Source organism: Salpingoeca rosetta, assembly GCF_000188695.1.
Source record: "Salpingoeca rosetta unplaced genomic scaffold supercont1.4, whole genome shotgun sequence".
NCBI classification, from domain to species: domain Eukaryota; class Choanoflagellata; order Craspedida; family Salpingoecidae; genus Salpingoeca; species Salpingoeca rosetta.
The window spans coordinates 564,253-585,235 of NW_004754930.1; the positions used below are offsets into that span (position 1 = coordinate 564,253).

General features: G+C 57.2%; 3 protein-coding genes across 3 annotated transcripts in view; 2 read left to right on the forward strand and 1 right to left on the reverse strand.

Moving 5' to 3' along the window:
• The window catches only part of PTSG_01202 (CWF19L2 protein), a 5,716-nt gene extending 3,958 nt beyond the window's left edge, over positions 1 to 1,758 (forward strand). The window contains exons 10-13 of the mRNA XM_004997117.1: positions 121 to 215; positions 445 to 717; positions 976 to 1,056; positions 1,254 to 1,758. Of these exons, the coding sequence (XP_004997174.1) occupies positions 121 to 215; positions 445 to 717; positions 976 to 1,056; positions 1,254 to 1,490 (686 nt within the window). The 3' untranslated portion in view covers positions 1,491 to 1,758. The remainder of the gene's footprint in view (positions 1 to 120; positions 216 to 444; positions 718 to 975; positions 1,057 to 1,253) is intronic.
• PTSG_01203 (uncharacterized protein) lies at positions 1,650 to 7,399 on the reverse strand (the record flags this gene model as incomplete). The annotated part of the gene is made up of 15 exons (XM_004997118.1): positions 1,650 to 1,853; positions 2,014 to 2,208; positions 2,429 to 2,542; positions 2,759 to 2,819; positions 3,158 to 3,287; positions 3,482 to 3,599; positions 3,980 to 4,176; positions 4,408 to 4,667; positions 4,866 to 4,940; positions 5,206 to 5,348; positions 5,526 to 5,618; positions 5,846 to 5,989; positions 6,223 to 6,304; positions 6,445 to 7,126; positions 7,396 to 7,399. 15 exons carry the CDS (start codon positions 7,397 to 7,399, stop codon positions 1,791 to 1,793), a joined length of 2,361 nt encoding a protein of 786 aa, XP_004997175.1. The 3' UTR covers positions 1,650 to 1,790.
• Positions 7,400 to 7,511: 112 nt separating this feature from the next.
• PTSG_01204 (Tln1 protein) lies at positions 7,512 to 19,313 on the forward strand. Its single transcript, XM_004997119.1, has 15 exons — positions 7,512 to 7,758; positions 8,011 to 8,083; positions 8,255 to 8,352; positions 8,563 to 8,646; positions 8,879 to 9,046; positions 9,389 to 9,538; positions 9,763 to 9,819; positions 10,060 to 10,392; positions 10,736 to 11,017; positions 11,317 to 11,352; positions 11,639 to 14,524; positions 14,835 to 16,253; positions 16,457 to 17,170; positions 17,354 to 17,508; positions 17,866 to 19,313. Exons 1-15 carry the CDS (start codon positions 7,696 to 7,698, stop codon positions 19,019 to 19,021), a joined length of 7,674 nt encoding a protein of 2,557 aa, XP_004997176.1. The 5' UTR covers positions 7,512 to 7,695; the 3' UTR covers positions 19,022 to 19,313.
• Positions 19,314 to 20,983: the final 1,670 nt, after the last annotated feature.

The window sequence follows — 20,983 nt, forward strand, 5'->3', positions numbered from 1 at the left end:
TGTGCATGTGACCTGGCTTGTCGCCGTATCTCTGCGTGGATCCCTGCTCGCTGCTTTCGCCACTAGCTGACTCGTGCACCTCCACCGCGCCCCTATGCGTGTTCCCAACACGCCATGCAGACTTCCATCGCCAGGACCGCGCGCTGGCCAACTGCGACCTCTGTCTGGACACGGACCGCTTCCACAAGAACCTCACCATCAGCGTCGGAACAACGGTCTGTTGTCCGTCTCAAGCTGTCTCCATTGCGTTGTGAATGTTGATGTAGCACACCACACACACCATACACACACACACTTCTCAGCGCCAGCCCCCACCTTACACTGTCACCACACCCACACCCACAAACCCAAACAAGCAAACCCAATGAACTAACCAACCAACCAACCAACACCCCAAAACAACGCCCCCCCCCCTCACTGCTTGCCACCCTGCATGTGCGTCAGATGTACCTGTCGCTGCCTGCGCGCGGTAGCCTGGGGCCGCAGCACTGCGTGATTGTTCCCATCCGCCACACGACGGCAGCAACAGACTTTGACGAGGACGAGTATGCGGAGCTGCAGCGCTTCCAGCGTGCGCTCACAGAGATGTTTCGCTCGCGGGACATGGACGTTGTGTTTATGGAGACGGTGATGAACCCGAAGAAGAACAGACACACGGTCATCCACGCCATCCCGCTGAGTCGCGACGATGGCGCAATGGCGCCCATGTACTTCAAAGTCCGTTGTCGTGTCGTGCTCGACTGTTGTGTGGTGTGGTGTGGTGTGGTGTGGTGTGGTGTGGTGTGGTGTGGTGTGGTGGGGTGTGGTGTGGTGTGGCGCTGCGTGGTGTGGTGCTGTGTTGTTGTGTTACGTCGTGCTGTACGTTTGCTATGCGAGTATGACGTGGTGTGCGTGGTGTCTCTGTCGAATAGCCTGGGCTTTTCATTTTTGTCTCATCACCACCGCGCATCTGATGGGCCCATCTCCAATCAACAGAAAGCGATTGCCGAGTGTGACACCCAGTGGTCACAGCACAAGAAGCTCATTGACACGCGCAAGAAAGGATTCCGCAGAAGCGTACGTCAATGCATGCATGCATGTGTGTGTGTGTGTGTGTGTGGTCATGTAATTGTGTTTGTCTGCCATTTTGCCTCCTTTGGTCTCAACGCGCAGCAGTGTCGACTCTCACTCACCTCGACCTCACACGTGTACGTCTGCCTCCCCACTTGTTCTTCCCCCACCTCTGCTGTTGTTGCTGCGTGGCGTGGGTACAGGTGCCGAAGGGCTTCCCATACTTCAACGTTGAGTTTGGGACGGATGGCGGGTTTGCGCACGTGATTGAGGACCAGACGCAGTTTCCCTTCTACTTTGGGCAAGAGATTGTCGGCGGAATGCTCGACCTTCCTCCCCGCACGTGGATGAACCCGAGACCGGACAATTATTCCACCCAGCAGCGCAACAAGGCGCGCCTGGCCACGCTGTGGGCCAACTTTGACGTTACACAACAGTAGCCTCGGTGGCAATGTGTGTGTGTTTGTTTGTTTGTTTGCTTGCTTGTTTGCTTGCTTGTATGTTGTGTGTTTGTGTTTGCCTTTGCTTGTTTGCTTGTGTTTGTTTCCTTGAGTGTGTTTGTTTTGGTTTGTTTTGGTTTCGTGTGTCTGCTTGTGTGCTTGTGTTTGTTTGTTTTTGCTTCTTGTTTGCTTGGTCGTGTCAGCATAACGTGCCAATATGAAAAGTTCATCAAGAATTTACATATGTGGTTGAGGAAGAAGAAGTCAGCCACTGTGCGGCCAGCAGCACAGCAGCGCTGTTTATCGTGGTTGGTCGCCAAAGTGTGTCTTCACGCCAAACTCCGGGCGCTTTGAGCGACGACCCTGCACATAGCAACGCGAAAGATATGTGAGAGGGAACATATGGCACGTGGTGATGCACGCATTCGCCCACGCGCGTGCGTACTTACACAAGCATACAAACACAACCAACACCGCACGCGTTCACCCCGCAAACCCAACACAACCAAGTGGTTCTTTCTACCTTGAACATGGAGGCGATGTTCCATGCGACCTTTCCACAATCAGGACAGGGCCCACCAGGCAAACGAGCGCCCAGCGTAAACGTGTGCTTGTTGCAGTTTCCGCACTGGAAGAACCGCTTCTTGGTCTTCACCTTGTTCACGGCGTGCCCGTTGTCGATGCACAGCTTTGGCGCGCGCATCGTCAGCCGCTTGCACTGCACGCCGGAGATGGGGGTTGGTCATCAGGTGTGACATGGAGTGTGTTATGTGTGTGTGTGTGTGTGTGTGAGTTGGGTGTTGTGTTGTGCGTGTGTGTGTGTGTGTGTGTGTGTGTGTGTGTGTGTGTGTACACGTGTGTATGTGCGTTGTGTGTGCTTGCTTCTGTATCTGTCGTGTGGCAAGCTCCTCGACCACAACCCAGTGAGATGTACGCACCGTACTGCACTTGTGACACACGACGGTCGTTTCCTTGATTGTCTTCATCTTTTCCTCCATCTTCTCCAATTCCTCTCCGCGTGCCAGCATGCGCATAAGCTCCTTCTCTTCCGCCTGAAAAGTGGGAGTGAATGGATGGATGTGTGTGTGTGAGGAGTGTGAGAGTGTGAGAGTGTGAGGAGTGAGTGCGTGTGGGGATGAGACGAGCCCAAGTACAACGCGGCGGGTGGTTAACGAATGCAAGGCATATGTCCGCAATATGGTTTGATGGCGTGCACACACACACGCACATGAACACACATGAACACACACATGAACACACACGCACACCTCGTGGAATTCGTCCAGGTGCTTCGATTTGCGCTCAAGCATCGCCTTTGTCTCCTCAGAACTGACATAAGCAGCAATTCAAGATTGCAAGCATACACGCACACGCGCACACACGCACACGCACACGCACACGCACACGCACACGCACACGCACACACGCACGCGCACACACGCACGCGCACACACGCACACGCACACACACACACACACAGATGCAAGCACCAACGACAACACGGCCCGATACACGAACACGAGGAGTGAGCTTACGGCAAGAGAACACCACAACGCAAAGCAAAGCAACAACACGCAACAAAGCAAAGCAACAACACGCAACAAAGCAAAGCAACAACACGTGCACACATGAGCCAACATGTGAAGTAATGCAACGCGATGACGTACTCAATATCGCCGACGATGGCTGTGAGGACGGATGACTTTGGGCGCTTGGACGTGCGCGCCTCTCGATCCTCTGCTGCAGTTACCTCGCGTCTGGCCACGCGCTTTCGCAGCTTATCCACGTCAACGTCCTCTGTCGTGCAGGTGCAAGAGCAGGTATTGCAGGTCAGTGCACAACAAGTGCATATGATGTCAGCAACAGCAGCAACAACAGCAACAGCAGCAACAGCAGCAGGGTGAACAACAGGCTCAGCTTCAGCCAATCGTTTGCGCAGCAAGACCAAGTCACCACAGCAGCGATGCAGCGTCAAGGGCGAGAGCACTGACGTGATGATGGTGACACGGGCGCATTGGGATCGACTTTGGCGAATCCGCCTTTGCTGCGGGCGAGCGCGGCTGCACGTGCGTATGGATCACGCGCTTTGGACAGTTGGATTTGCGACCCCTGTGCAATCACAATACAATCGCACGTGACAGGCAACGAAGGCGCAAGCATCAATGACAATGTGTGAGCGGTGCTTGAAGGGCGACCATGGAGAAGGCGCCCTGCATATTAGCAGCACGCTTTGCAAAGCACAAGGGATACGAGCAAAACAACACGCACAGAAATGCTGTGCTTCGGGCATCATGTGCATTCAACCACGTGTCAGGACACAACCAGCCGTGCAACGCAAGTATGCACACGAGAACCATTCACGCACAGCCGCACAAACACATTGAAGCATACGTCACACACATGCACACACACACGCACAAATACACGCACAAATACACGCACAAACACACACAAAATACACGCACAACAAAGTGTGCATCCATGCGTACCGCCTGTGCGCCGCGTGCAAGCATGGGTCTTGACTGTCCGTTGAGTGCAAGGAGCTTGTCGCACGTGGCCGTGAGCACGGAGGTCGATGCCTGGGTGTCTGGACGGACACCCGATCTTGGGCGGTTGAGGAAGGACCCATCGCGCTTCTTTGCCGCTTCACGAAACTCGTGCTCAACCATCTTCTTTGCAAGCGGATCTGAATCACACACACGTGTCCACGACACAGCGGTGGTGGTGGTGGTGGTGGTGGTGGTGGTGGTGGTGGTGGTGGACAGAGAGAGAGAGAGTGTGTGTGTGTGTGTGTGTGTGTGTCAGTTGGTTTGTGTCTGTGCAAGTTGCCCTGTTGTCATCCATACCAATACACCGCAGAGCACACATGCAACATACGTCACAGCACACGACAGAGCACACCGCCACGACCGCTTACTTGAGGAAGTCATGGTGCGCATGGCCTTACGAAAGGTGTTGTTGGCACTCAGGGATGTCACGGCTTCCAGTCGCAGCTGACTCTTCATCTTCTCCATCGGCGTCTTGGCCTTCTTCGATGAAGATGACGATGATGCACTCTTTCCAACAACAGATGCGCCTCGTGCAAGACCAGTGGACGATGATGGTGATGGTGATGGTCGACCACCGGACCGCTGCCGCGCCGCCAACACCGTGCGCGCGTTGGGATTCGGGCCCATTCTGTGCACACATGCGTGTGTTTGTGTTTCAAATGTGTTCGTTCATGTGTTCGTGAGGGCGTGTTCAAAACTGCGAGTTTGTATATGTGTGTTCATCGGCGATCGATCAGCAGATGCAATGAACCTTTGTTGACACCAACAACAGAGTAAAGTGTGCAATAAAAGAGACAAGGTTGCACGGATATGCCTGAATACGAACCCGAGGTTGAGGACTTGCCGCGATTGCCTCTTCTTCTTCCTGTACGCGGAGCCAACATGCGCTTGGCAATATTCCCTGACACCGCGGCAGTAGTCATGATCGTGTGTGTGTGTGTAAGTGTGTGTGTGTGCGTATGTGTGTGTGTGTAAGTGTGTAAGTGTGTATGTGTGTATGTGTGTATGTGTGTAGGTGTGAAAGTGTGAAAGTGTGTTAGTGTGCATGTGTGCACGTGTGTATGTGTGTGTGCTTGTGCACTTGTCAGTATGCATGCATCGGTATGCATGCGTCAGTGAGAGCGGTACGTGCGTGTGTGTTTGAGCAGGTGACATGCCTCACTCACCCCAGTTGCAAATTGACTGGCCAGCTGCATGGCTTGCCGTCTTTGGTAAACGCCTTGCACATGGCGAAATCCGAGCACGTGCCAACCATGAGCAGTTGGCTTTCATCGCGCACCGTCAACATTGGCCGCGAGCCGGCGCGCTCCTGTCACGCACGTCGTGTGTTAGGAGGGGGCAGGTAGTTGTGTTCAGAATGAAGCGTGGGGGAGCATACACACACACACAACAACAAAACGTGCACACGATGTACACACACACACACACAACAACAACAACAACAACAAAACGTGCACGATGTACACACACACACACACACACACACCTCCATGAGGACCGGGTCGGAAATGCCGACAAAGACGCCAGCATTCTCGCGCCAGTGCTTTGCATGCACTGCACCAGAGACGAACAGGCCAACCTGCATAATGATGCACAAACACATGCGCCCACGCAAATGCATCACGTTATCCAAGTCCGGGCGAGGCGTCACGGGTTCAGCACAAATGCACACACACACACATGCAAACACACACACACATGCAAACACACATGCACATGCAAACACACATGCACACACACATGCAAATACACATGCAAACACGCACACGCCCTCCAGTTTCACGTGCAAGAGCCAAGGCAGCGCACCCCGTCGTGGTTGAGGTCTGACATGGTCCAGATGGCGTAGTTTGCGCCCTTGGATGTCTGTTTCGTGGGCGACTTCTTGGCCACGACCCCAAACGTCACAATTGTCTCCGTTGCCGATTCGGGCGACTTTGCACGGTGTCGCAGCTGTTGCAAGCATGAGCACGCATTGAGGTGAGCGGGGCGGGGGAGAGGAGGAAAGAGGGGTTGCTGAGGGTGGTTATGTGATAGCTTTGGCAGTTGTTGCCGTGATGTCAAGTTGGAGACTGCAAACGCCGGCACCTCGGACAGCGACGCAGCTCATTTGCTTCCTGCTACAGCGACACCAAACACAAGTGCATGTGGCTGCATCTTGCTGCGTGAGTGCGCGCGTCACTTACCACACTGACAATGTCACGGATGGGAACAAACTTCCGCCCACTCATCATCGACTTGAGCTGCAGACTGCCAATGGTTCGGTTCCTGTGCAGAGAACATGTGTGTGTGTGTTGCAGTAGAGGAGGTGAGCGAGCATTCGTACAGAAGGGAGCCATCATGCAGAGAAGCAACAACAGCGACGACAAAAGCAAGCGCGTGCGTTTGAGTCACACCAAACAACGTACTTGAGTCGGAGTCCCGTGTACTCGTCCTTATCGCTCTGTGTCCAGTTGGATGCGCCGCTGGTTGTTACCTTTGCACCGGTGCCTGCCGATGGCGATGCCCCTGATGTTGAAGCGCTGCCACTGGTGCCGGGTCGCCTGGGCGCATTTCGCGGAACCACCGCCCGCTGTGGCGGCGCCGTCTGCTTTGCCGTCAAGGAAGCTGAGGACGGATGGGTAGTCATGCCGGGCGTAGCTTGCTTCTGCGACCCACTGGTGCTTTGAGGGCGAACGCTCCGCGTCGGTGCAGCAGCTGCTCGTGGCGTCGAAGGTTTCCTGGCTGCGGTAGTTGCTGCGGCTGCTGTGGTGGCATTGGTGCTTGGTGTGGGCTTGTTAGCGGCACTGTTGCTGTTGGTGTTGTTGTTGGTGTTGTTGTCATTTGTGGTGGTGTTGTCGTTGATGGTGGCGGTGGCGCTGTTGTTGGTGGTCTTGGTGCTGTTGGCCTTGTTCAGCTGCCCACGCACCTTTGCCAACTGCTGCTCCAACGCCGCGAGTTGTGCTTGGAGGGCAGCTGAATCCTGTGCTGAATCCTGTTCTTTCTCTGCTTCGGCGGCATCTTTCTTGTCCTCCTTTGTTGTTTCTCCCTCGTCCACGTCGCCAAAGATGTCGGACAGATCGTCCGTTGCCCAGAACCCGGAATCCCCCTCTGCACTCAAACAGACAAGGGCGAGAGTGGTTGGACAACAGTCAAAAGAAAGAAAGGGAATCAGACCGTACACAGAACACACACACAAAAAAGAGATTCATCCACACACAACCACACGTCAACGCACTCACACACACGCACACACACACAAAGAGATTCATCCACACACAAAGACACAACGTACATCAACGCACACACACTTCACGCTTACACACACACACTACACGCTCACACACACACACTACACGCTCACACACACACACACGCACCCATCATCGATGATGTCTTCCTTGTTGCTTGGTCGCACTCAAAAAAATGGCGCCACGGACTTGGTGCTTGATGCGCAGTGTTGGTGATTGTGCGGAAATATGGCCAGTTTTCTGTTTTGGTGAAATGAGGTGGACTGCAGCCAAACAAAACCATCGAACCACGACCTTCCACCAGTCTCTGCCTTCGTGTTTGTGTTTGTATGTTCGCATCGACCCCCCCCCACCGCCCCTCATCTCGCTCACGCGCTCTCCTTGTCGTCGTCGTCGTCCACAAGCACCCACACACAAGGCACCTTCACCATGGACAACTCCATCGCTCTGACCGTGGTCTGGGCGGAGAAGGACACTCAGCAAATCATCAAGGTACATGCACACTTGTTCCTGTGTGACGTGTCTTATTGCGTGTCGCCACATCACGACATGTTCGTGTGCTACACGCACAGGCGCTCGCTTGTAGTACTATCAGTGACATTGACAGTGGCAGTGTTGCTGCTGCTTGTGTCTCAGCGCAGTGGCTCGTATCGAAAGTGTGACTCACTTTCTCCTCTTGTTTATGCACCTTTGCTCTCGTCTCTGCTCTCTTCCAATCTGCCCTTGCTCGCTTGCCTGATGCAGTTTGGACGGCAAATGACCGTGGCGCAAGCGTGCGTGCTTGCTCTCACAGAGTTTGGTCAGGATCCATCTCTCGGTACGCGGCTCGCTAACATCCGCGTTTCCTGCTTTCCATCACCCGTGTGTGCACCTACGAACACGGCTTGCTCTGTTATTCTCGCTCGTTTCCTGTGCCAGCTTCCACGCACCACACATTCACATCTCGTTTCTTGCGCATGAACATTGCCCTGCTTCATCGTCGTCACAGCGGATATGTATGGCTTCCTTCGGCAGTCCATGCATGGCGGCTACGACATCTGGGTCGACCCAAAGGCCACCATCGGCACCAGTGGCCTGCGCAATGGGGTGAGCGCTGCACACCCGCTGCCTATCATTTGCATTCCTTGCGCAGGCTTGTCCATGTTCGTTCACGCGTGTTCTTTGCACCACCTGTTCCCTCTGCACCAAACGCTCACGCAAGAAAGAAGCAATGTACGGCTACCTCTCACACACCCTCTTGTTATCTCAACACACACAAACAAATACACACACACACACTGCGTGCGATGATCGCAGCAAATTGTGCAGTTTGCGCCAAAGCAGCGCCCCCTCAAGATTCGCCTCATCGACGGCAGCGAAAAGACCGTCCGTACCGTCAAGGTGGGGGGAAACACCACCAGGTCCCACTGCATGTGATACCCCATCTGTACTGCTGTGGCTGCTATAGCTGCTGCTGCTGCTGCTGCTGCTGCTGCTGCTGCTGCTGCTGTTATCCTTGCCCTTTTTTCATCGTCTTGCCCTTGTGCTTGCCCTGGTTTGCGTGTTGTTGTGCAACACGACCGTGTACGCACCATGCTTCCCGCCACTCACCATCACGCACATGTGGCCACAGATTGACGAGAGCCTGCCTGTTGGCGCGATTGTGCACAACGTGTGCCAACGCATCGGCATCCACAACCACGAGGAGTACTCGTTCATGCTGGACGAAAAGGCCGCTTCTCCACAGGACACCCGCCGCTCAAAGAAGGAAACCCTCGTCGACCTTCGCAAGCGCATGGCTGTACGTCTTTGTGCGTGCCTGTGTGTGTGTGTGTTTGAGTGTGTACGCGTGTGTGTGTGTGTGTCTTGTGTGTTTGTGTGTTTGTGTGTCTGTGTTGTGTGTGCGTGTGTGCGTGTGTGTACGTGTGTCTGTGTGCGCTTCATGATGTTGCTGCCATAAGGGCTGTGCGCTGCCCTGTTTCTTCTGTTCACCTGCCCGCCTTTGCGGACCGTCCCGGTGCACGCCAGTGCCTCACATGTGCTTCCCTTGCTGCACACCACCACGCAACAAACACACACACACACACACACACGCAACACACACATACACATGAACGAATCTCACGCGCGGGTGTATCTACAGGACGATGAGAAGTGGCTGCAGCACGAGCTGACGCTGCGAGCGCAGGGCGTGATGCCGGACCAGGTCCTCGTCCTCCGTAAGAAGTTTTTCTTCTCCGATCAGGAAATCAACAGAGACGATCCTGTGCAAGTCAACCTCGTCTACGGACAGGTGTGTGTATGTGTGTGTGTTTGTGTGTATTTGTGTGTGTGTGTGTGTGTTCGTGTGTTCGTGTGTTCGTGTGTGTGTGTGTGTTTGTGTGTGTTGCAGTCGCTGTGGGTCGTCTCCTTGCTACTGTGCTTGTGCTTGTGCTTGTGCTGTGCTGTGAACTCTTTCGGTACTGTTAACACTGACGCTACCCATGCTGTTTTATTGTGCACTTCACAACCGTTCAGGCCAAGGACTCGATTGTCAAGGGCGAGCATCCCTGCACCCTCGACGAAGCCGTACAGGTCAGTCCCCCCCCCCGGGCACGTGTGAGGTTTGCATGTGTGTGTGTGCATGTGTGTGTGTGTGTATGTCTGTCTGTCTCTATCCGTCTGTCTGCTCCCATCTGTGTGCGAGTGCTGCACTCCGTCACCGACCGTGCTTGTGCCACTTAGTTCTGTATTCTTGCTCTGCTTTCACGCACGTTTACATTGACACCACTCCACTCCCTTGCTCTTCCTCCCTCTTCCCTTCTTCCCACTCAGTTTGCTGCCATGCAAGTGCACATTGAGCATGGTGACCACAACCCTGACCGCCACAAACCGGGCTACCTCGACGACCTGCGAGCCGTGCTCCCTGCGGAGTATGTCAAGGTCAAGGGCGTGGAGAAGAAAATCTACGCAGAGCACAAGAAGCTCGTTGGCCAGCCCGAGCTGAACATCAAGTTCAAATACACCACCATGTGCCGCGCCCTCAAGACATATGGCATCACCTTCTTCAGCGTGCGGGAGAAAGTGAAGGGCAAGAACAAGCTCATCCCACGCCTTCTCGGCGTCACTCGCGAGAGCGTCATGCGCATGGACGAAAAGACAAAGGAGGTGCGGCTGTGTGCTCGTGTGTATATGCGTTGTTTTGTGCGGTTGTATCTTTGCTTGTTCTTGTTCTTGTGTGTGTGTGTGTGTGTGCGTGTACGTGTGTGCATGTGTGTACGTGTGTGCATGTGTGTACGTGTTTTGTGCCTTTGTGTTCTTGTCCATGTGTTTGTATGTGTTGTTTTGTGCGGTTGTTTGTGTTCTTGTGTGTGTGTGTGTGTGTGGTTGTTTGTTGCGTGTTGCGCACTTTTAGGCGGTTGTGAATGTGTTCCAAGTTCACTGCTCGTCATATTCATTGGCACCATCACACCACCGCCGTCACCACGACCGCCACCCTCCCCTCCCCCAGGTGCTGAAGACATGGCCGCTGACGACGGTGAAGCGGTGGGTTGCATCACCCAACAGCTTCACCCTCGACTTTGGCACGTACTCCGACTACTACTCTGTGCAGACGCTTGAGGGCGACAAGATCTCGCAGCTCATTGCGGGCTACATCGACATCATCCTCAAGAAGCGCCGGCAACAGGACAGGCGGGAGTCTGCGTCCAGCATGGCAGCACAATCTGGAAACACAACCTCACAACTCGCCCGCGCCGAACGCGTCAACCTCCGCGGCAGCAAGGCGACGCAGGTGGGCGTTCGTGTTTGCGTGCGTCTCTGTGCTTGCGCGCGTCTCTCTCTCTCTGTGTGTGTGTGTGTGTGTGTGTGTGTGTGTGTGTGTGTGTGTGCATGGGTATGTGTGTATGCGTATGTGTGTATGCGTATGTGTGTATGCGTACGTGTGTGTGTGTCATGTTTGTCTGCCTCTGTGTTCAAACGCATGTGCAAGTGCGGTTTGCGTGCGAGTTCACGCGAGTTCGACTTGCAAATGACCACCACCCCCTCACCCATCATGCACACACGCAAACACACCTGTCCCCTCTTCCACAGATGAACGTGCGTCAGTCCGCCTCGGGCCACGCTTCGGTTCGTTCCACCATGCCGTCGTCCTCTGTTCTCGTCCTTGTGCTTCTTTTCTTCTTTCTTCTTCTTCTTCTTATGCTCCACTTGCACAGCTTACCCACATGTCCACTTCGCTGCATGACTGTCCCACCGACACAAAACGCCGCAACACCGCCGCAACACCACCACAACACAACACAACACGCGATACAACACTCTCCCCCTCTCACACGCTTACACACACTGCCACGCTCACACAACACACACACACACAACACACAACACACACGCATACTACCTGCCGAAACAGCTGCGTCCGCGCCTGCGCTCGTCGGCACAGGCACAGTCCACGCTTGCCAACCACATCTCGCGTGCCAACCGCGTGTTTGTGCTTGCAGGCAAGAAGATTGCGTCGCCCGCCACGCTGCCGCCGCTTGGCGAGTCCGCGTCCGCCCACCGCTGGCGCGAGGAAAAGGACCTGCTCGCCCGGCAGAACGTCGCAGCCGAGGTTGCCGCCATCCTCTCTGCCACCGCCAACATTGTCACGCTCACAACAGCCCGCAGCGACAACACCAAGGTCAACTTCACCGCCGTCGGCGCCAGCATCTCCACACTGGCGTCCAACATGCGGTCTGCCGCCGAGGACGTGGCCATGCTCATGGCCCTCAACCCGGTGCAGGCAGACAACTTCAAGTCGGCGCTGGAGCAGCTGTCATCGCACCTGCGCTCGTTTGTGGACACGGTGGCCCCGACAGAGCGCGGCATCATGAACCGCCAGAACATCCTCTCCTCTGCAAACCAGGTTGGCCAAAGCGGGTCGGCGCTGCTGTCCCTGGCCCAGGCGGCCGAGGTCTCCGACGAGAAGCAGAGCCACATCATGGGCCTCACCAAGGCCATTGCAAACGCCACCAGCGTGCTTGTGGACCGCGCAAAGACGGTGGCCGGCAAGTGCGACGACGCCGTGCTGCAGAGCAGCGTCATCACCGCCGCCAAGACCACCGCTGTCGCCACAACGCAGCTGGGCACCTGCTCCAAGATGCTGGTGCCATCCATCCACAGCGCGCTGTGCCAGGAGCAGCTGCAGGAGAGCGCCCGCGCCCTGGCCGCCTCTGTGGAGACGCTCGTCAGCGCGGCTCAGAACGCGTGTGCGGACGAGCAGGCCGTTGGCGAGCTCGCCCACGCCGCCACCGCCGTGTCCGACGCCCTCGGGCAGCTCATCCAGGGCATCAACGAAGTTGTTGTTGTCGTCGGCAACACCGCGTCGACCGGCGGCTCGCGCAGTCGTGCGGGCACGGCGTCCGGTGCCGCAACGGGCACGTACGCGACCCTGGGCGCAAGCGTGTCGCCCATGTTTGAGCGCGCGTGCGAGGAGATTCTGCAGTCTGCAGACGCCCTCCCGCGCCGGCTTGGCGACCCGCGGCAGATGGTGGCGACCGCAAAGCAGCTGGCCAAGGCCACGGCCGTGGTGGTGAGCGAGGTGAAGGCACGCGCCAACAGGGAGACAGACCCGACGAAGCAGCAAGAGCACCTCAAGACGGCCCGCCGCCTTGCCGACGCCACAACGCGCCTGGTGGAGGCCACGAAGAAGGCGTCGCAGAACCCCAAGAGCAAGAAGGCGCAGCAGGCACTTCTGGACGCAGCGTCGAACCTGCGCGACGTGACGAAAGCCACAGCCAGCGACGTCATTCTCAAGCGCGCCATCACGGGGCTGGTCACCAGCGCCAAGCAGTCTGCCGCCTCCGTCACCCAGCTCATCAGCGCCGTGCACGCCACGGACGACCTCGTGCGGGAGTCGTCAACACGCGAGCGGCTGGCGGCGCAGTGCCAGCACATCCGCGGGCAGACGGCGCGCCTGATCACGGCCATTCGCGGTGCCCGCCGCGACCCCATGAACGCTGCGGCGCAGATGGACCTGGTCAACAAGGCGCAGGACTTCCTGGCGCCGGCCAAGCGCCTTGCGGAGGCCGCCAGAAACGTCGCGCCCACGTTCACGGACGCCGCAGCCACCATGCAGGTGACAAACTGCGCACGCAGCGTCAACGCGGCCCTGGCAGACCTCAAGTCGTCCATTGCGTCCACGGCCGACGCCTCGGACAGCCTTCAGTTGAGCCACGCCGTGGAGAGCGTACTCACGCTCGGCTCCTCGCTGGCCCAGCTGGACGCGATGGCGGAGCAAGGGCAGTTGGCGGCGATGCCTGGGGACGACCCTGCCGAGGCGGTGCGGCGCATCATGGCGTCCATCCACGCCGTCAAGACCCGCATCAAGCAGTTCCAGGCCGCGGTGAAGCAGGGCAACGAGGACTTTGTCAACAAGTGCGCCAACGCCATGGCCAAGGCCCTCAAGGAGCTCACCGTGGCGGTGCAGGTGTTTGCAGCGAGCACACCGGCCTCTGAGCAGCAGCGCGCCATCCTCGCCCACGCCCGCGCGGTCATGCAGCAGGCGGCCCAGCTGCTGATGGAAGGCCGCAAGCTCGTGAGCGGCGCAGAGGCCGGCAGTGGCGGCAAGATGTCGGCTGCGGCCATGGCGGAGGTGAAGGCTGCGAGCAAGCAGCTGTTGGAGAGCCTGTCGCAGCTGGCCTCGGACCTCCCGGGCCAGCGCAGTGCGCAGCAGTGCGCGCAGCAGGTGCACAAGCAGGCCAAGCCGCTGACACAGAGCAAGGGCTTCAGCGTGCAGGCGCAAGGCCCCGAAGTGTTCCAGCAGCACTCGGCCACCGTGATGTCCGCGGCCAATGCCTTGTCGCAGGTGGTGTCGGAGGTGTCTGACAAGGCCCTGCTGGGCGGGCCCGACGAGGTTGCCGCGGCATCGCAGCGCCTGGTGGAAGTGCACAAGTCGTTTGTGTCTGCGGGGCTCACCCTTGCCGGCGCGTGCGAGACGCAGGAGGACGCAAAGGACCTGCTGTCATTCCTGCAGAGCATCTCCACCAATGCGGAGAAGCTGCTGAAGCTTGGTGCTGCCACGGCCGTGGACCCGACAGACAACAGCCAGCGCAACCTCCTCTCCTCCGCCGTGCGTGGCATCTCTTCATCCATCAACAATCTTCTCACCGCGTGCACGCAGTCCGCCCCGGGCCAGAAGCAGTGTGACAAGGCCATTCGTACAGTGCAGGCCGCAGCGGCCTCGCTCGAGAGCCCAACATCCGCCATCAGCGCAAGCTCCTACTTTACCTGTGTTGACGACGTGCTGACCAAAACCAGAGTGCGTCAGTGCATGTTTGTTTGTTTGTATGCTTGTTTGTTTGTTTGTATGCTTGTTTGTTTGTATGCTTGTTTGTTTGGTTGGTTGGTTGGTTGTATGCTTGTTTGTTTGTTTGTATGCTTGTTTGGTTGGTTGTATGCTTGTTTGGTTGTATGCTTGTTTGTACGTGTTCTTCAGCTCGCTTCCCCTGCACGTGCCTTCTTTGCACACATTCGCGCACACACGCATGCATACTTACTCACACACAACACGCACACACTCACTCACACACTCACACACTCACACACTCGTTCTTGTCTTCTCTGTGCAGGACCTGGGCTCTGCACTGGCTGAGGTTGCGGGCCACTGCAAGAACCGTGACACAGACCGCTTCAACTCTGCACTGCAGCACGCCACAGATGCCGTCGTCGGTCTCTGCGAGGACGCTGCACAGGCAGCATACCTGGTTGCCGTGTCTGATGTGTCCTCCTCTGGTGGCTCTGGCGGTGGGGCGCTGGACCAGGCGGGCGTGATTCGTTCCAAGGAAGCAATCGAGCACGCGTGCGCAACGCTGGTGAGCTGCACGTCGTCCCAGCAGGAGGTGATGGCGGCGGCAAAGCGCATCGCCACAGATACAACGAGCCTGTGCCACCTGTGCCGTGCGGCGGCGGAGCAGACAACCAACCCAGTTGTCTCGCAGCAGCTGGTCGAGGTGTCCACGGCCATCTCCGGCGCCACACGCGACGTGATTGCCAACGCAAAGCAGCTGGCCTCGTCCATGACCCCCGAGGCGCGCGCTGCGTGCCAAGAGAGCTCGGCACAGCTGAACGAGGTGGTGGATCAGCTGCTTCAGCTGGCCACCGACGCGGACGCGGATGCGAGCGGTGCCGGTGCCGCCGCCTTCAGCGAAGAGGCGAAAGCGCGCCAGAAGCCGTTCTGCACCGCTGGGCGGGACGTGGCAGAGGCAAGCTGCAAGCTCATCACCGCCGCCAAGAGCCTGATTGCCAACCCACGCGACCCGCCAAAGTGGGAGGAGCTGGGCCAGCACTCCAAGACAGTGTCGCAGTCTGTGCAGGCGCTCGTGTCCGCCATGCAGGACAACGCGCCCGGCCAGCGCGAGTGCGACAACACCGCCTACGAGATTGGGCAGCTGCTGCACGACCTGCAGGAGACGGAGTACGCGTGCCAGAGCGGCACGCTGGAGGTGGCTGACGACGAGACGATGGGCGGTTTCCAGGAGGAGATTGTGGGCATGGCTGCGAACCTGCGCGAGGCGTGCGACGCGCTCAAGACGGGCGGAACGAGCGACCCGGCGCGTCTGGCGCACGCAGCGGAGGCAACGCGCACCATCGCAGACTCGTTGCTCACGAGCATGATTGGCGCCATCTCGCACATCAAGGACAGCGAGGTGCAGCAGTCCGTGTGCGCGCAGGGCCGGACGTTGCTGGAGGGCGTGAGCCAGCTCGTGCACGCGGCACGCGACTGTGGCGGCAACCCGGATGAGAAGACGAAGCACCGCATTGTCGCACGCGCGCGTGAGAACCTGGACAAGGGCATCACAGAGTTCTGTAACACGATTGGGCAGCTCACCAACGAGACTGGCGTTGCTGCTGGCAACCTGAACAACATCAACCGCGCCCTGGACAAGCTGGAGCTCGGAGAAGCGGCCGAGTTCACCACTGCGCAGAACTTTGTCGACTACCAGGACTCTGCCAACAAGCACACCCGCAAGATGGCCACAAAGGCACAGGTGTGTGTGTGTGTGTATGTGTGTGCTTGTATGTGTGTGTGTGTGTGTGTGTGTGTGTGTGATGGCGCATCGCAGTTTGTGGTGGTGTGGTGGCGTTGTACTGGTTTTGTTCAAGTCGATCTTCGCGTTTTTTTCATGTTACTTGTTTGACTCATACTTCTCCTATCCCCCCCCCTTTTTTTTTGTTTCCCAAACCCACACAGGACATGTTGAGCAAGGCGCTTACGGAGCCGGAGGAGGTTCCTGCACTGGCCACCGATCTCACCAACCAGCTGCTCGCGCTCATCTCAGACACCACCGGTGCCCTCAAGGGCTTGCCGTCAGACAAGTTTGCCACACAGCTCAAGGGTGCCGTGCGTGATCTCGGTGTTGCCTGCAGCAACCTGGTCGGCTCCGCTGGGCTGCTGCAGCAGCGACCAACGGACCAGGTGGCGAAGCAGGAGGTGGCCGACAGCGCGCGCGAGGTGTCGCGTCAGGTGCAGAGCGTGGTTGCCCAGCTGCAGGCTGGTTCCCGCGGCACGCAGGCGTGCATCGACGCGTGCGTCAAGGTCGAGGACACGGTCACAGACCTGGAGACAACGCTCATGTTTGCATCTGCGGGCTCGCTCATGCCGGACGCGCAGACGACGTTCACGGCGGAGCAGGGCCAGATCCGCGACAAGGCCAAGCAGCTTGTGGAGCAGACCAAGGCGCTTGTCACGGCAACGGCGGAGTCCCAGGACGACCTTGCTGCTGCTGCGGAGAAGCTCAACACCAACTTTGACGCACTCGTCGAGTCGCTGAAGCTTGGTGCAGCCTCGCTTGGGCCCGACCAGGTGGACGCCCAGGTGCTGCTGCTGAACGCTGCACGTGATGTGGGCGCAACGCTCGCTGAGCTCCTCACCACAACCAAGTCCGTCTCCGGCAACCCACACGATGTACGTTTGAATGAAGCAGAAGGACGGGGATAGTGGAGGGGAGGGGGCATGTTTTGTGGTGCGTACACGGGGGTGCTGTTGTTGAATTGCGTTTGTGCTGCTCAAGATTTGCACATGTGCCACTTGCATTAATTCACTGCGTGGCGGTGGCGGCTACTCACCAATGCATGCACACACGAATAGGATGCGGCTGTGAAGAAGCTGGGCGAGCAAGCGCGGACCATGGCCACGAACATCAGCGGGCTGCTGAAGACGGTATCTGGCATCGATGATGGTGCACAGCGCGTCACACAGGCCCTCGAGTCTGCAATGCAGGCCATTGAGCGGGAAGAAACGAGGTGCGGAATGTGTGTGTGTGTTGTTTAAGTTGTTGTTGTTTGTTGTTGTTGTTGTTGTTGTGTTTGTTGTTGTTTTTGTTTTTGTTGTTTGTTGTTGTTGTTGTTTGTTGTGTTTGTTGTTGTTGTTTGTGTGTGTGTGTGTGTGTGTGTGTGTGTGTGTGTGTGTGTGTGTGTGCGTTGTCATTGTTGGTTGTTTGAACAAGGATGTGCGAAGTCATCGTGTATGTTTCGTGTTGTCATTGTCATGCATGGTTCGCCTCGGGCCGGATGTTTATGAATGTGCTCACCCACTTCCCTGGCCTTCCACACCCCCACCCTCCCCACCCCCACCCTTTCCTTTCTGTACACACCGCGCAGCTCCAGCCTTGTTGATGAGGATGTGAAGGACGAGGATGCGGTGGGCAACCTGATTGCGGCATCGCGGCCCGTGACCTCGGCGGTGACCAAGCTGGTGACGGCCATGGGCTCTGGCCAGGTGGATCGCCTGACGGGCGCCGCGAACGACGTACGCAAGGCCGTGATTGACCTGATGAAGGCTGCCGAGGTGGCCAGCGTTGTGAGCGAGGCGTCCACAGGCCGGGACGAGGTGCAGTCTGCGAGCAAGGGGTGCGCTGCGGCTGTTCGCGGCCTGCTTGGCGTTGCCGCGTCGCTTGCGGGCCGCCCAGCGACTTCCGACGCGAAGAAGCAGGCGCTCGAGTGGTCACGGCAAGTGGCGTCCAACCTGGCTGAGGTTGGCCAGGCCGCGCAGAACCTCAAGGGCGATGACTGGGTTGACCCGACCGACCCCAACGTCGTTGCGGAACAGGAGCTGCTGACCGCTGCTGCCGCCATCGACTCTGCCGCGGACAAGCTCTCTGTGATGCAGCCCCGCGCGGAGGTGCAGGTGGAGGACCTTCCGTTTGAGGAGCAGATTCTCGGCGCCGCAAAGAGCATTGCCACCGCCACGTCGTCACTGGTCAAGGCCGCCAACGCCGCACAGAAGGAGATGGCCGACACCATGCCGTTCTCTGGCGATTATTACAGTGAGGAGGCGCAGTGGTCAGCGAGCATGGTGTCTGCCGCCAAGCTGGTTGCGTTTGCCACGCAGAACCTGTGCGAGGCGGCCAACGCCACGGTGCAGGGCGGCTCTGCCGACGAGAAGCTGGTGGCGTCTGCGAAGAGCGTGGCCAACTCCACTGCGCAGCTCATGCTTGCTTGCCGCGCAAAGATGGATGCGCAGTCGCCGACGGCCAAGCGGCTGCTGGCTGCCGGCTCCGCCGTCAAGAAGGCTGCAGATCACTTGGTGGAGTCTGCCAAGACGGCGCTTGAGGAGGCGCAGGAGGCAGACATGTCCCTGGACGAGCGCCCCGTGCAGAGCATGCGCCAGGAGATTGAGGCTGTGGAGGCCGTGCTGAAGCAGGAGCGCGAACTGGAGGCTGCAAAGCGCAACCTGGCCAAGCTGCGCGCTACCAAGTACAAGAAGGGCAAATCCACCTGGGCCGCCTCCCTTCGCCTCTCCAAGCACATGGAGTGATGGAGTGAGAGCGAGACGCAGCAGGCATGTGGTGGTGCCGCCGTGTGGTATGACTTGTCGTTTGCTCAGCGAGGTGGGTGTTGTTGGTGCACGTGTGACATGACAAGTTGTTTCTTTTGTGCGACCTTCTCAATACAGTTTTGGTTCTGTGGTTGATTCCCCGTGATGTTTGCGGTTGACTTGTGACTGTACTGAGCGCACTTTCGTTCTGTTGTTTGTTTACTCTCGTTTCGTTCGCTCCATAAATGCCGCGAAAGCCGAAACGTCTCAAGTGTAAATCATGAACAGAGCAGTGGTCACAGACCAGACAAGATGTCAGGCAGCGAGCTGCACATGACAATTGGGCAAAGTCTTGGGCGGCAGCAAAAGTAAGCGTCGGTGCATTTGTTTCGTGGGCGCGTCAGCTTGACTTGATAGCGGTTTGTTGCGGCATGCCTATGAAGAGAAATGTGGGGATGCATGTAAGATTCATGAATGAGTGAATGAGAATGGCGGCAACGATGGAAGGGCACACAAGAAACATGGGGTTAGGGAGAGAATGGCAAAAGAGAGGTTTTGAGGGAAAAGGGAATTGGGAAAGAGGATTTTTTTTTCCTTCAAGGAATGTCATCCGCTTGCCACCCCAGCTTTCAGGGCCAATGAGGCCAAGTCAGCAACGGTCATGGAAGTGCGGAAGCACCACTTGGCCATCTGGTCTGAAGACACCAAGTATTTTGTCTGCGATGGACTGGGTTTGAGCGCACATGATGGATGGAAGCAACAAGAGCCTTTTCTCCTCCATTGAAGGTGGATACTGGGGTCTGCCGCAACACGTGCGCCACGTACCAGCTTGACGAGGGTTAATGCAAACTTGGCGAGTTTGCCCCTGTCGCCATCGGGGTAAATGGAAGATTGGAAGAGAGGGGAGGATAGAGGGAGGGAAAGGGGGGGGGGGGGAGAAAAGGGTGGAAAGAAAGGGTGGAAAGAAAGGAAAAGAAGAGAAGACAAAGAAGCAGAGATATGCTTGCATCGAGCAGGGGAAGCGTACCGGTGACGTTTGCTTGAGGAGCGTCGTTGCCCCAGCTGGTGTCAAAGACGACCGTCAACTTGATTGAGGTGTTGGTTCGCACGATGGTCATGCCGGGCGTTCCAGATGCCGGGGAGCGGAGTGGTTTCCTTTGAAGAAGCGGGTGAAGGGGGGTCCTGGCTGGAGCCAGCCGGGCTGCATCTTAGCCAACCATAGTCGTCGTGGTCGTCAGGCGCAGCAGAAGAGAGAGCTTGAGAAAATGAACACGACCACGTGGGTCGCTGCACATGTGCCACTGAAAAAGACGACACAAAAGAAGCAGGCGGAAAAATCACGCAGGCAGAAATAACTGTGGTGGAGTAACGGCAGGCGTGTGCACGTGGCGATCAACGTGGCAAGTAAGCAAGCAAGGTAAAAAAATCGTGGGAAACGTCACATTCGATGTGGGCTGCTGTCAAATTTGACAACATCACTGTTTGTGCTGTCGCCTCATGGTTGCATCTCTTCATTAATTGTTGCTTGCGTTGCCCCTTGCTCGTGTTTGGGTTTTGTGTGTGTGTGTGTGTGTGTGTGTGTGTGTGTGTGTGTTTGTGTGGTGTGCGTGTGTGTGTGTGTGTGCTTGTTTGTGTGCGTTGTGTGCCTTTCTCACCACCCACCAACAAACAAACCCCACACGAAAACAGGAGGAGCTTGGTTGATGGATGGTTTGTCTGACACATACGACGCGCACGAAAAACAACAACAACAAAAGCCTGCACAAGCAATGCTGCAAGGCGCAGCCACCAAACAGCAAAGAGGTATGCACGATCAAAAAACAAACACCACAAGTCCCCCTGGTCATATGGGTGTGATTGCGAAAATGCGTGTCGGAATGTGAATGAATGAGCGTATAGAATATCAGAGATGATGAGCCTGGTAGAATTGGCTATGTAAGAGTCTATCTGATTATCAAACAG